Raw genomic sequence first — 13,083 nt, 5'->3', positions numbered from 1 at the left:
CTGTGTACACCAGTTGCTGAGGAGCTTGGGCCCATCCTGCTTGAGGGATCCTGTGGGCAACTCGTTTACCATTGTGTGTATGGAGTGCTGGACTAGATGGACCTTTGGTCTGATCCAGCATGGCATCTCTTATATTCCTGTCATTTGAACCTATCTATTACACTTGCCTAATATTTCTGTCATAGGCTGTTACCTTTTGAAGCACCAAGATATTACCTGATGGTCAACTGAAGTTTTATACACACACATATGCCCAAGTATTCTGTCACATATATAGGTGTCAATGGCATTCTTGTCTGGAAATCTTTCAGATACAATTTATTATAGAGGTCCTTTCACCCCCACCCCAACTTTTCCACTTCTTGTGTAGAACTAAAGTGGGTTACTTGGTATTGTTACTGTTTGATGTACACATGTTGCTCAGTACTGTGAAAGTGCAAGGTGTCATTACCATGGCACAAAAACTGAATAAGCAGAAATTAATTGGCATTGTTGGTTTGCATAAGGATTCACTCCTCTTTGTCGTGACAAGTCAAAATAAGGTCTGGTGCAACCCACTGCTTCCTTAAGTCACATACTACTTACATACTGTAAGTAGTTGAGTGGAGTTCATCTGTGTGCAGTTCCAGTGCCGCATGATCTCGGGTTAAATATACCTGTTTCTGGCAGGCCATAGTGTTTGTTGGAGAGCATATCTAAACAGACAGCATCATGAAGACCAAGGAGTTATCAAAATAACTTCTGGACAAAATTGTGTAGAAGCACAAATCAGGGTTGGGTTCTTAAAAAGAAAATCCCAAACTATGAGTGTCCCCCAGAGCACCCTCCAGTACATTAAAACAGAATGGAAAGGATATGGCTCAAGTGTAATACCTAATGAAGACTGTTCACCAAAACTTGGTGACAGGCTAAGGAGGGCAATTCCAGCTCAGGGATGGTGAATCCTTATGCACAATAGGCATTTGATTGCCTTAATGTGATCTTCATTCTTCAGTAAAATGGAGACAGAAGTAGAAAGCCAGGAGTCAGTCTTAAAAATCAGCTGAGAAAGCTCTCTTGGCAGAAGAACAGTTGCTGTTGTCTCTAAACTCGCTGAGGGAATAGCTTCCAGGACAGTTTTTCCCATCCATTCCTGACAAAGCCTTGCTAAAATTCCTTCTAAAAATGCAGAAGATGCAGGATGAGCCCTGTCATTACAGTACAGGGTGTTTAAAAAAACAATTAGGTAGAATTTTTGGATTTTTTCTGGATATTTATTTACATTTGGATTATAGTTTGAATGTTGCTAGCTGCCCTAAGCCCTTACTTCTACAATGTAAATTGAACTTGGATTGTGTCATTTCCTCTAGCAGCAGAATTGGGTCACCTCATGCCAACCAGTGAGCAGTGAAGCAGGACTGATTTCTCCATACTTGAGGAGTTCCCTGTGTGTGCAGGAAAAAAAGCTTATTTGTTTAAGGATGTGTGTGTGTGTTTGCATGTGTGCACACACATACACACAGTATCCTCTTTTTAAAGACAGTGCTCATACAAAGATTTCCCACAGGAGCAGGCATGAAACGCCGTATTTTTCGCTCTATAAGATGCACCTGACCATAAGACGCACCTAGTTTTTAGAGGAGGAAAACAAGAAAAAAAATACTCTGAATCAAATGGTTTACTAAACTATTTAATAAACTATAACAGAATACAGTAATACCGTATTTCAACCTTGTAAAGTGAACAGCAGTCAACAGTGGCATTAAGAACCATCATCACTGTCATTAACAAAAGAGAGACTTTAAAGTTCGAGTATTCTTCTAGTTTTCGTTGAACCCACAGAACTCATCATCACTAGAGTCAGAATTTATGAAGCTCTGTTGCTCACAATCACTGACATCACTTTCTTAGTCAGTAGTGGAATTATTGAAGGAATCCACAATCTACACCAGTTATACAAGAGCTGCTGCAGACAATTCAATAACAAATCTAAAAAAGCCAGTAATGTCCACGCTGCCCTACTAGTAAATAATAGAAAAAAAACTTCTGACAAAAAATGAGATATTGTACAGTAAATCAAACACACAGCGGACTAAGTAGCCTTTGAAGAATAAACTTGATACACGAAGGTAATGCTGTTCAAATATCCACTGATCCTAAAAAAAATGTGTCTGATCAACTAACAGATAACTGATCCATGGAAAGCTTCTTAATAACCACAGGCACATTCCCCATCGCTTCCCCATGGGCTTCATTAAAAGACAGGTTGCCATTTGAAAACACGCACCGACCTGTGATTAACAGCTCTCACCTGCGCAGGAGGAGGGGGCAGAGCAGGGCGCGCCGAGTGTGTGCCGGCCAGGTGGTGCCACGTGGGGCCAGCAGTGTGCCGGCGGTGGGCGTCCAAGGGGCGCGGCGGCGGCAGGTCTTCCCAGGCAGTGGGGGTAAGCAGTTCCCGGGCGGTGGGGGTGAGCAGTCAGTCTCTCAGTGCGGCCGGCGGGTTAAAGCCCGCAGCTCCTCCTCCTCTGCACCTCTCCCCCTGAGCGGCACAGCTCTCGCCTGCGCCAGAGGAGGGGGGCAGAGCAGCACGTGTCGAGCGCGTGCCGGCCAGGTGGTGCCACGTGGTGCAGGCGGCCCAGCAGTGTCCCGGGAGTCGGGCACACACACATTCGCTCTATAAGATGCCCAGACATTTCCCCTTACTTTTGAGGGGGGGAAAAGTGCGTCTTATAGAGCGAAAAATACAGTAGCAAAAGTATTGACACTGGCAAAAGGAAGGGGGTGAAAGAAGCTCAGCCTGAGGGCCCAATTTCCTGCCTGTATTCAAAGACAAAAGGGGAAAGGAGGGAACTCTGCCTGACTTGTACCTGTCAATTGAGAGGCTGGTTGAGCTGCCTGCTGTGCAGCTAGCTCTGAAATTGCCTGTCTACCTTCCGTCCTTCCTTCCCATTGCCCCACAGTACCCAGGCACCAGTAGAGCACGTGAACAGCACTTCTCCACCACCACTGACTGCTTCATGAAGGAAGGGAGCATCTCATACACAAGCACCCCATGCAAGTCCTTGCAGGCTTCCAGCTTGCCCTCCTTGAGCAGGCAACAAAGAAAATTATTCAGTATAAAGAATATTGGCTATCCTATCTGGCCAGCCCAGAAGTTCAGTGGCAAACTGACTTGCTGCAGCACTGTTCTCTCATTTGCCACAGCAGGAGTCGTAGGCTGACAATGTCTGAAGAACGGTGCATTTCCCACAGTGCAAGAGCAACTTGTTCTTGTCCCAATTGTCTCATTGCTCTTTCCTGACTGCTGCTGGGGCTGGGGTTTTGCTGGCCTAGTTGATGGCCATGCCTTGCTCCTGTAATCCTGAGTCCATCCAGATGAATGGGAAGGATGTTTCTTCGTTGCTTGTAAAGGGTGTATTGGCTGAGCACCTCACCCAGCTTCCAGTACTCCTGTTCACATGTGCAGGCCCACACAGGGGGTTCGTGTGTGCTGCATCTCAGATTTGAATAGAATAGGAAAGATTCAGAAGGGCTCTTATTATACTGGTTTCATTTAAAGACCATTATTCAGCAGCAGCATGAAATCCATTTGGCAATTTTACACAGTCTTTGTGTACCAGCCTTTTGTCTTCTCAGACCATTTACTTTTTCTGCACAAGATCAAGAGGTGAGAAAACACATTGTACTGGCTGCTCCTTACAAATCAATTGTCATTCAGATTGTGCCTAATTTAGGATATGTGGCACCAACTAATCAACAGCCATAATTGAAAAGTATGGGAAACAGTGTAGGGAAAACTTTAATTTTTGAACAGTTTAGGGACAGGCTGTCTTTTAATGTTTCATTGAGTTCTAATTAAAAGTGAAGGGTGACATCACAAATGCATTGAATAGTGCAGAGAGGAAAAGAAAAAAAGTCTTCATATAGTTCAGCATGAGAGTCCAGAGAGGCTGCTAGCACATCAGACAGTGGAAGCTTTGAAGTCTAAATCTGCACCTCTTTCACTCTCCAGTCCATAGACTAATTTGATAGTATCTGGAAGGCACTTGTCCCCACCTAAGTCATATAGAATCTATATGTGGTATTGTAACTTTAAACACATTCTTGAGAAACTAAAAGTGAAAATTAGTGGAGTGTGGTAAGTATTAGACAGACAGCCATGAGTCAGCTTCAGTCAGGGTTCACCTGGCCTGGAGAGCTTAGAAATCAATTCCCTGCTGTAGTTTTGATTTTTAAAAACCTGGACATCAAGAATTAGATAAACAGTGTACACCATGTTATCCAAATCCTGTGAGAACAACTCCAGAAAATAAGAAATAAGAGTATTAAGCCAAGGGAGAACCTCTCCCTTTGGGTGAACTCTCTTGAGTATTCCTGAATTCCTTAAGGCATTCTCTTAAGCATTTCTGACATGATTAAGGTGATCACCATGGCTTAAGCAAGCTGAGGTGGGTTGTTTAAACTGTGGGACTTGCTGGGCACTATTTGCATAATCACCCACCCATGGGAGACATGGCTTACTGAAGGGGGAAATAACTCCCAGATAACCCAAGAATGGGACTGCAGGTGGCACAGTGGTTTAAACTGCTGTGCTGCTGGGCTGGTTGATCGAAAGGTCGCCAGTTCGAAACTGCACAACGGGGTGACTTCCCATTGCTCCATCCCAGCTTCTGCCAACCTTGCAGTTCGAAAGCATACAAATGCAAGTAGATAAAAAGGTACCACTTCGATGGGCAGGTAACAGTGTTCCGTGCACTTCGGTGTTTAGTCATGCCGGCCACACGACCACAGAGACTGTCTGCGGACAAACGCTGGCTCCCTTGGCTAGGAAATGGAGATGAGCACCACCCCCTAGAGTCAGGCATGACTGGACTTAATGTCAAGGGGAAACCTTTACCTTTACCTTTACTTTAACCCAGCAATAGGTCATGAGTTATTGGAGACCTGTTTTGTCCTCAAACAAGGCAGTTGAAAAACCTCAGTATGTTAGTTTTCTACAGTTATGCATAGCATACAGAAATTATGCTTAACATAAAGTAAGAGAACCCATTTCATTGGCTCTTGTTTGGTTTGGAGCATTTATATGATGCCTTTCACAGCGGTTTTCTGGAACTGACCGTTTGATTTGCAGCAAGCCCCATTTAATTGGGTAGGTTCAGGCTTGAAAAACAAGACCAGCAGGAAACTTTCTCCTTCTCAGCTACTGGATTATTGAGTTGTTGCCTCTGGCTAAATTGACAAGCAGATGGTCTATTTCTCGACTGCTGTGCCTTTCAGAACCTTCCTACTAGCAACACAGCCAAAGCAGGCCATGATTCGATTTTTGTCTCTGCTATTAGGAAAATAGCCCAGGGAGGCAGAGGCTTGCTCTGTGTCTGCTGCTATTTTGTGAGTTCTCGGTTCCTGGCTTGTGCGTGTACAGTTACCATAACTGAGTTTTGGCTGGCAGAGAGGTGGTGATATCACCATCAGCATCAGTGGTGATGTCATCATCCAGTCTTTCAATGAATCATGCTCAAGGAGGCTAACAGCAACAAAAAAACAAAAGTATTACTAGTAATGATCCAAATTTCAAAATAAAAGCCAATAAATTATAAGGTTGGGTTTAAACAAAACAGAACAGAACAACAGGTATAATATTGATAAGGCAATATAAACAAAAGTGGATGCAATTATATGAGAAGGAATCTGTGCTAATCGAAGGCCTGTCTAAAACAGGAAAATTTTCACATGGAAGTGAAAAACCATTGTAAATGCATTAGGTGAGCCTTTCAAGAGACAGAACATCTCTGGAAAAATCTCTTTGATTCTTCCTGCAAGAGAAATTTCTATTAGGACACGTGAGAGTCTCATCACAATGTATTAACAGTTGGTCATTTTCATGTGGGAGCAGCGGTCCTTTATGTATCCTGGAACTAAACGTAATTTAGGTTATAACCAGCCATTGCTCTGTGTCTGGAAATAACTTGGAAACTAGGGAATAATAATCCCAGTAGTCCACTGGTTACGTACCATTTTGACGTTTCCGAATACTTTACAGGGGCAGCTCCATTTAGGATATATTGGAATAGTCAAGTTTGGATGTAACTAAGGCATAGGTGACTGCCACCAGCAATAGCATCTCTAGGAATTGACATAGCTGGCATGCCATCTAAGTTAAGCAGTGGCTTTAGTGTCTAGATTCACCTGAGCTTCAAGTTTCAAAGTTAGATTAAGTACCACCTCCCGACTACAAATCCAGAGTGCAGTCCATTTCCCATAGACTGAATTTCTGTTCCTCATCAGCTGTTCTGTTCACCAGAAAATCACTTGTTTTCTCTGGGTTAAATTCCATTTCTAGTTTGTTTCCAATTGGTCCAAATTTTCTAAATCATGAGGCATGTGTTTCTTGTGCTGCATCAAACTTGAGAACTGTGATGCAGTGTTTGGTCTTCAATGCTATCAGCCAGGCTCATGGACACCTCCATAGCCTAGTTAATTTATCTGCTTCTGAGATGCCAAGTAAGGCAACAAGCAGTGTATTCCAGGTAGCTAAGACATACAAGGTGGAAATAGAGAGGAAGATTTGGGGTTTGCGGGGGAATGGAAGTCTCAGTCACATGGAAAACAGGGAAAAAAGATCCCATGATGGATGTCATATGGGCAACAAAGAAAAGAGGCAGGGCTGAGGATACACAGAATGGGCTCTCCTCCTAGCAGCACACCAACATTTTGAATGGTACAGAGTGAAGAAATTGGGCTCTCTCCGCTTGCTTTAAAACACATTAATCCTGTGCTATGGTTCTATCACACAGTGAGCCATTTCAGAAAATGCACTCTAATCACAGTGCATTATTATTGCAAAAGAAAAGGATGAAGGAAAGTGGTCATCAGAGCATAGGCTTTCAGAGATAAAGGCAAAGCAAAACAGGTTGGTGAGACAATTTTAGGCTCTTCGGGTGTTTTGGCTTATAGCTACCATCAGCCCTAGCTAACTTAGCCGGTGGTGAGGCCTGATGGGAGGTCTAGGCCAAACTACAGGAAGGGCACAGATTGCCCACTCCCAAACTATGCTGAATGGTCTTTCTTTCCTCTTTGTCTGTGGCCTCGATATCTGTGTAGCTCATATTTTTGTCCTTAAAGTTGGGCAGTGCCGGATGCGGGAAAGCAGAAGGGGAGTCATGCTGTGCTTGTCATGTTATACGAGAAGCCTGCAGTGGTGATGGTGGTGTGAAGGGATACAGTGACAGTTGGAAGTCCATTTCATGACTTCATGTTTGGCATGTTGAGACCTGAAGCCTCCCTGACCTCTTCTTTTCCAGGATTATCCATGAGGATGGATACTCAGAAGAGGAGTGCAGACAGTACAAAGCAGTGGTTTATAGCAACACCATTCAGTCCATTATGGCTATCATCAAGGCAATGGGAAACCTGCAGATTGACTTTGCAGACCCTTCCAGAGCGGTGAGTTTCCTTTCTTACCCCTTCCTTGCCAGATGGATCCCTCACCATGCCATCAACATTCTTGTCAGAAATACTGAGCTTTTGCTTACCTGGTGCTAAAATGGATGGAATGTGTTTGTCTTTAGCATGGACATCCCGGGGTCCTTAGAGTGCACCTCATCTTTCCTCTCCCCTTGCCTAGTAGAAGCAGAATTATGCAGAACAAGCTTGTTGTGCAAAAGCAAGTGGCTTGTACCATTTCCACTGCAGATTCTGGCTTTTCATGTGAGGTATGGAACTCACAATACATGGACACAAAAATCCTAACACCACGCCAGAATATATATAAGGCATTAGCTTTGTGCTCAGGTATGAGATGAAAGAGGCCAGCCTAGGTACTAAATTCTGCTCTAACGACAACTTCCGGAACAGGCATAAAGACAGCACCAAATAGAGCATTGCAATAGTTCCGTTGTGACGCTACCAGTGCGTGGATCACCATGGCCAGGCTATCCCTATTGAGGAACTAGCATAGCTGGCATACTGCCTAAAGTTGGTTGGCTCACCAACTGCTGGGTTTACCATAAACTGAACTTATTAATGCTTGCTATTACTACATTGCATAATATCCTGCTGGTTTTCCTCTTTTGAGAAACCCAGGGTAGCTTAGCTAGTCCTCCTACACTAAAGAGCCCTGTGAGCTGGTTAGGCCGAGAGTGGGTGACTGGTGCAAAGATGCCTGATGAGTATTATGGCTGAGTGGAAATGGGGATCTCCTAGATGCTTAGTCCAGCACTTTATCCATCACATCATGCCAGAATTAATCCAGGTATAACCAGAAATTGATTTTTTGTGTGTGCTTCTTGGCCGTAATAAAAATTGCTCCTAAAATAGCAACATTTCTAAACACGGAAGCATTCCTACCAAGTAGCATTTCCACATAGGAAGAGACACACAAACTGCATGTTTTGCTATATATGCAGATGATGTGGAACTTTAGTTGGCAATGCTTCTGTGTATACACAGTGATATCCAAGTGACATGGTTGCTGGTTTGAATGGAATTTGTATCTTTTGTGAAAGTGCTACTAATGTATGAAACATCTTAGCACATTTTGAAAAGCTCTTTACTGAAACAGTAGTCTTATTTCTTATAATGCAGTGACTTAGAAGTTAACTGCAGAATATCAGGTATAATGGAAAGGTTATGATTGCTTCACCTGTCAGGCCAGAATGGCTCAAGATGTTGCGTGTAGGGGGCAGGGGCGAGAGAGTTTCTGTGTCATATGAGCATAGCCATACTGAGCAAAGGGTGTTTTAAAAACAGCTGTGGATTGCCATTTTGATGGAAAGCTAAAGGTAGCTTGTAATGCAGGTGGAGTGGGAAATCGAAGCTGGCCATTTGGGATTTGGTGCCTTTGGTATATGTATCTTAAATAAGCCTCACTGCACTAGCCATGGCACATATGCCATCATCCCCTGCTGGGCATGATGATGTGCACAGTTGGTGCCGTGTGCGCGCGCGCACACTCTGCCCCTTCTGACCTTCCTTGCCTTGGATTAGGAATGGTGAGCTGGGAGAAGATTTGAGTCTCGCTGCCTGAAGTGATGCTTTGCATTTTGGGGATCTCCCCACTGTGCTAATTTCCTTTAAAATAAAACAGGCTTTAAGTGGGAAGGCAAGGATTGGGTTGAGGCTGTTTCTGAAAGGTACATAGTGTGGCTTCAGGCAGCACCACCAAATGGTGCACCCTCCCTTCCCACTTGGCCTTTTCCTCAGAAACTGCTGACACACATATGTGTTTGTGTGTATGTGCAGGATTAGTGACTACAGTTTTTGGCTTGGGCAAACAGTAATTGTAAGCACTTGTCAGAAGTATAAAAGCAAACCCTGAACGCTGTGCTGTTGTTAAGTTGCCCCTGGTGTTTTTCGTTGACTTCTTAAAGCTTAGATTGATCACAGTCTATGTAAGCAGAAAGCTGCTCATTGTCTGCATTTTGTTGCTGCTCTCCCAAGCAATTCCCCACAGAATCCTTGGAATAAGAAATTCTCCATAAACAATATGGAGGAAGGAGGTGATGACACATCCTCTGAAAGGGGAGTGTGTGCCCATGACGTTATGTTGCAGTTTTCAGAAGGTTATAACATTTGCAAGCAACCTGTAACCTAAGCAACCAAGAGGGGTCAGGACCAGCAGAGCGAGGGGGTGGATTCAGCACACGTTAACTGAAACAGAAGAGAACGGGAGTCTGGCTGAGAAGATTAGCCTGTGCTGTACATGCAACTGCGTGTTTTTGTGGGATACCTGTTTGTGTGATTGCTGGAGATGATAAGCAGTCTGTACATGCGGGGACCTGAGGCAATACTGAATCCTGCCTGAAAGAGTGGATGGAGGCCACGTGTTCAAGGAAAAGGCTACTTTGGGACAAGTCCTGATTTGTGCAGTAGCACTGAGGACTGTTCAATTACCCAAGTACACTGCTGGAAAACTATACAGTTTTAAGAGATTATTTGAGCACTATAGGCCTGTGGGATGAGGAGGGAAAAGATATCGGTGTGGGGTGAGCTCTGCAAGGGGTGATTGTATGAACACTCACCAAGTTCACACACAGTGGCAGTTTATCGATCGTTATACCCATGAATTGTTGAAGCCTCATGGGAGTGGGTGCACAGCTTCCCACACTCCCTCAGTATTTTTTCCACTTTGCATCTGGATCACTGAACAGGGTTGTTTGATGTGACAAGTGAACCCAGAACTCTTGATTGTGGAAGAAAAGACCACCCAGAGTTTGAATCCAGCATCAAGTCACAGGTTAAGATTCGAGGCTGCGTCTTCCCCAGCAACCCAGAATTCTGGGTTTGCACATCTCATCAAACAAGTCAGGGATGGATTTTGTAATCCAGATGCAAAACAGCGAATGGGCCAAAGGCAATGCTTCTGCTTGCTTGGTCCTGCACACTTCTGAGTAGTTGTGGAGTAAGCAATGTATGCGTTGTTGTTATGTGCAAACAGGCCAACCAATCTGTCACAAAGTCTTGCATACAGTTGCCTTGTGAGGCAGGCAATTTGCATGTACTTCACCTTATTTTTTTTTTAAAGTTACACTTTTAACCTTTTTGCTTTAGCTTTGTGGACTGAATATCCAGACTGCTATATTCACGAACTGCCTGAGAAGGGCTGTCAGCTGAATTTTATTAGGTATGCCTGAATTCAGCCTGCTTTCCCCTTACCTTCGCTTGGATAAATAAGTGTACACAGTATAAAAATCAAGCAACTTAAGTACCAAGAGGAGATTGCACCTCAAGGCAGACAGCCAGCCCCAGGATTCATTTTACTAAGATTATATTCAGCACAGACTCAGCAGGATCAAAGAGAGAATTAAGCATGGCACAGGATGAAAATAATAAACTAAGCAGCTCTGCATAGCCTGTGCTGTGTAACTGGGAAGCTTTCATGGTCACTGTGCACTGGTCTCCCTGAGTATAAAGTTGGAGATGATATACATGGCATGCCATGTTCATCCTAAGGAGTTTGGGTGGGTGGGTTGACTGATGAGGGGAGAACTTTCCTCCAATCAGGAATTAAGCACTGAGGCTTAGTGAAAACCTCTAGCGAGGCAGGTTTCTGTATTCCATGCTTGGGAGGCAGAAAGGAGAGATGGGAACTAAGGGGATATTTTACTTCTGTCACTGAATACCAAAAGCCTCATCCTGTTTATTATTTGGAGACAAGGCAGGCTTCACATGCAGGGACAGTCATGGGGAAATAGGTTTGGCAGATCTTGAGGATCCTTTCATGGGACAAACACATGATGGCTTAGGGTTCTCTCCATAGAATCTTTTTCTCTCATTTTGCCTTTTTGGTTACACTTCTCTTTTTGTTGTGCTCCTGTCAAGTTGGATTGATTGAAATTACAGCTATTTAAAACAGGAAAGAAAAAAGGCTGATTTAAATCACCAATTTAAATCAAATTTTCCATCGAAACTTTTTCACATATTTCTCAAACAAAGACACAAATCTTACAACTAAGGTATGTTAACCTTCAACTAAATAAGTGATTTATTTATGTTGTTTTATTCTGATAAGCAGGCTTTATGTTACTTTGTTTCATTATATTTGTTATACTTTCTTTGATACCTATAGGGGAAATACTTTAACACAGTGGTTTTCAATCGCTGGCTAGCCAGCATTTCCTGCCTGTCTGTGAAGAGCTGCTGTCATGTGCGTGGCCGACAGCAGCATCTGGCTCACCAGGACCTGTGCAGGGCTAGCTGCACTCATGCTGCCGATTCCCCACGTCTTCCTTGGCTGAGGAGGTCGGGGAGAGGAGAGACAGCTCAGTGGGGGCCACGGCATGCTGGTCCACTCTCTGCACGGGGCCATGAAGACAGTGCCTTTTCCTTTTTCTGCTAGGAAGGGAAATGCTGAGGCGGGTTATTTTATTTTATTTCAATGTTAGTTAGTTAGTTAGTTAGTTAGTTAGTTAGTTAGTTAGTTAGAACTTTTGTATACCATCCCATCAAAACATCTCGGAACAGTTCACAACAACAACAGCAAAAAAATAGAATAAAGATAAAAGTAAGAGTAGCGCAGCATCCAGTATTAGGTGTAAAACCACAGATTAAAACAAATGAACAATTAAAATACTGGGAGAATAAAAAGTGCTTGGGCTGAGTGTGTTTTCTCAGCCAGTCTGTACTGGTGTGTATGGGGGTCTGAGGGGCGTTCATTGCATTTCAGTATTTAACATTATGACTTTAGTAACTTTGTTTGATTTTGTGTTGCTCTGCTGTTACTATTATATTTGAATTCATATTTGCTGTAAGTATAGTATTGCATTTATATTGATTTTGTATTTTGTTCTTTTATTAACCTTTTTTACTGCTTGGTTTCTGGTATTTTAGAGAATTTTCAATTTTTGATGCTTTATTTAAAAACTAATACACAAAATACAATATTATGTATATAATGCTTTTTATTTCTGCCTCAGCATTCCCCAAAATAATTTTCCTATTTTGCCAGTCCCCAACTGTAAAAAGGTTGAAAACCACTGCTTTTAACATGTTCACATGTAGCATTTTTCTTAAAACTAAAGCTCTTGAAATTTGAGGTTAACACTCCAGTATAATACATCTTTCCTCATAAAGAAGTTCCATTGTACTGGTTCACATGGTTAAATTAGTCCACTGTGGCTTATCTAAACCATGATGGGTTGTAGCATGTGATGGTATATCTGGGGTGAGATTTGAATAGTTATCACTAGCCTGCACAGGCAACAGGGATTTTGTAAGGTTAAACAATGCTAGTATAATCCTAGAACAGATTGTGGATTATGCAAAGCTTATTTAACCTTCATAGAACCCCCACAACATGGGTTCATACAATATGACAAGCCATGGCCAGGCACTGAACATTCAACATATAAATAAGCCATGGTGGGCTTTTTGACTGTGAGTCCAGTGGGCCTCCTCTCAGCACAGAAGCAATCCTTTCCAACCTGTGCTTTTGCATATTTGACAAGACCATCAGAGACTGAAAGACCAGATCATTCAAGAAGCAAAAGTCAATAGGTAGGCTGGACAAAACCATTGTCATTAAATGAAAAACCTGAAATTAATGCCAATGTTTGGTTGACAGTAAACGTCATCATTATGAAACTGTAAGTGTGGATTTAGCATGTT

At 43.1% G+C, this 13,083-nt stretch overlaps 1 protein-coding gene across 1 annotated transcript in view; it reads left to right on the top strand.

Moving 5' to 3' along the window:
• The window catches only part of GNAI2 (G protein subunit alpha i2), a 144,797-nt gene that overhangs the window by 78,712 nt on the left and 53,002 nt on the right, over positions 1-13,083 (top strand). The window contains exon 3 of the mRNA XM_044451288.1: positions 7,281-7,422. Within this exon, the coding sequence (XP_044307223.1) occupies positions 7,281-7,422 (142 nt within the window). The remainder of the gene's footprint in view (positions 1-7,280; positions 7,423-13,083) is intronic.

Source organism: Varanus komodoensis, unplaced genomic scaffold (genome assembly GCF_004798865.1).
Source record: "Varanus komodoensis strain SLA01 unplaced genomic scaffold, ASM479886v1 scaffold6_2, whole genome shotgun sequence".
NCBI lineage: Eukaryota > Metazoa > Chordata > Lepidosauria > Squamata > Varanidae > Varanus > Varanus komodoensis.
The sequence above is the reverse complement of the archived record's forward strand: the minus strand, read 5'-3'. Positions and strand labels throughout refer to the sequence as shown.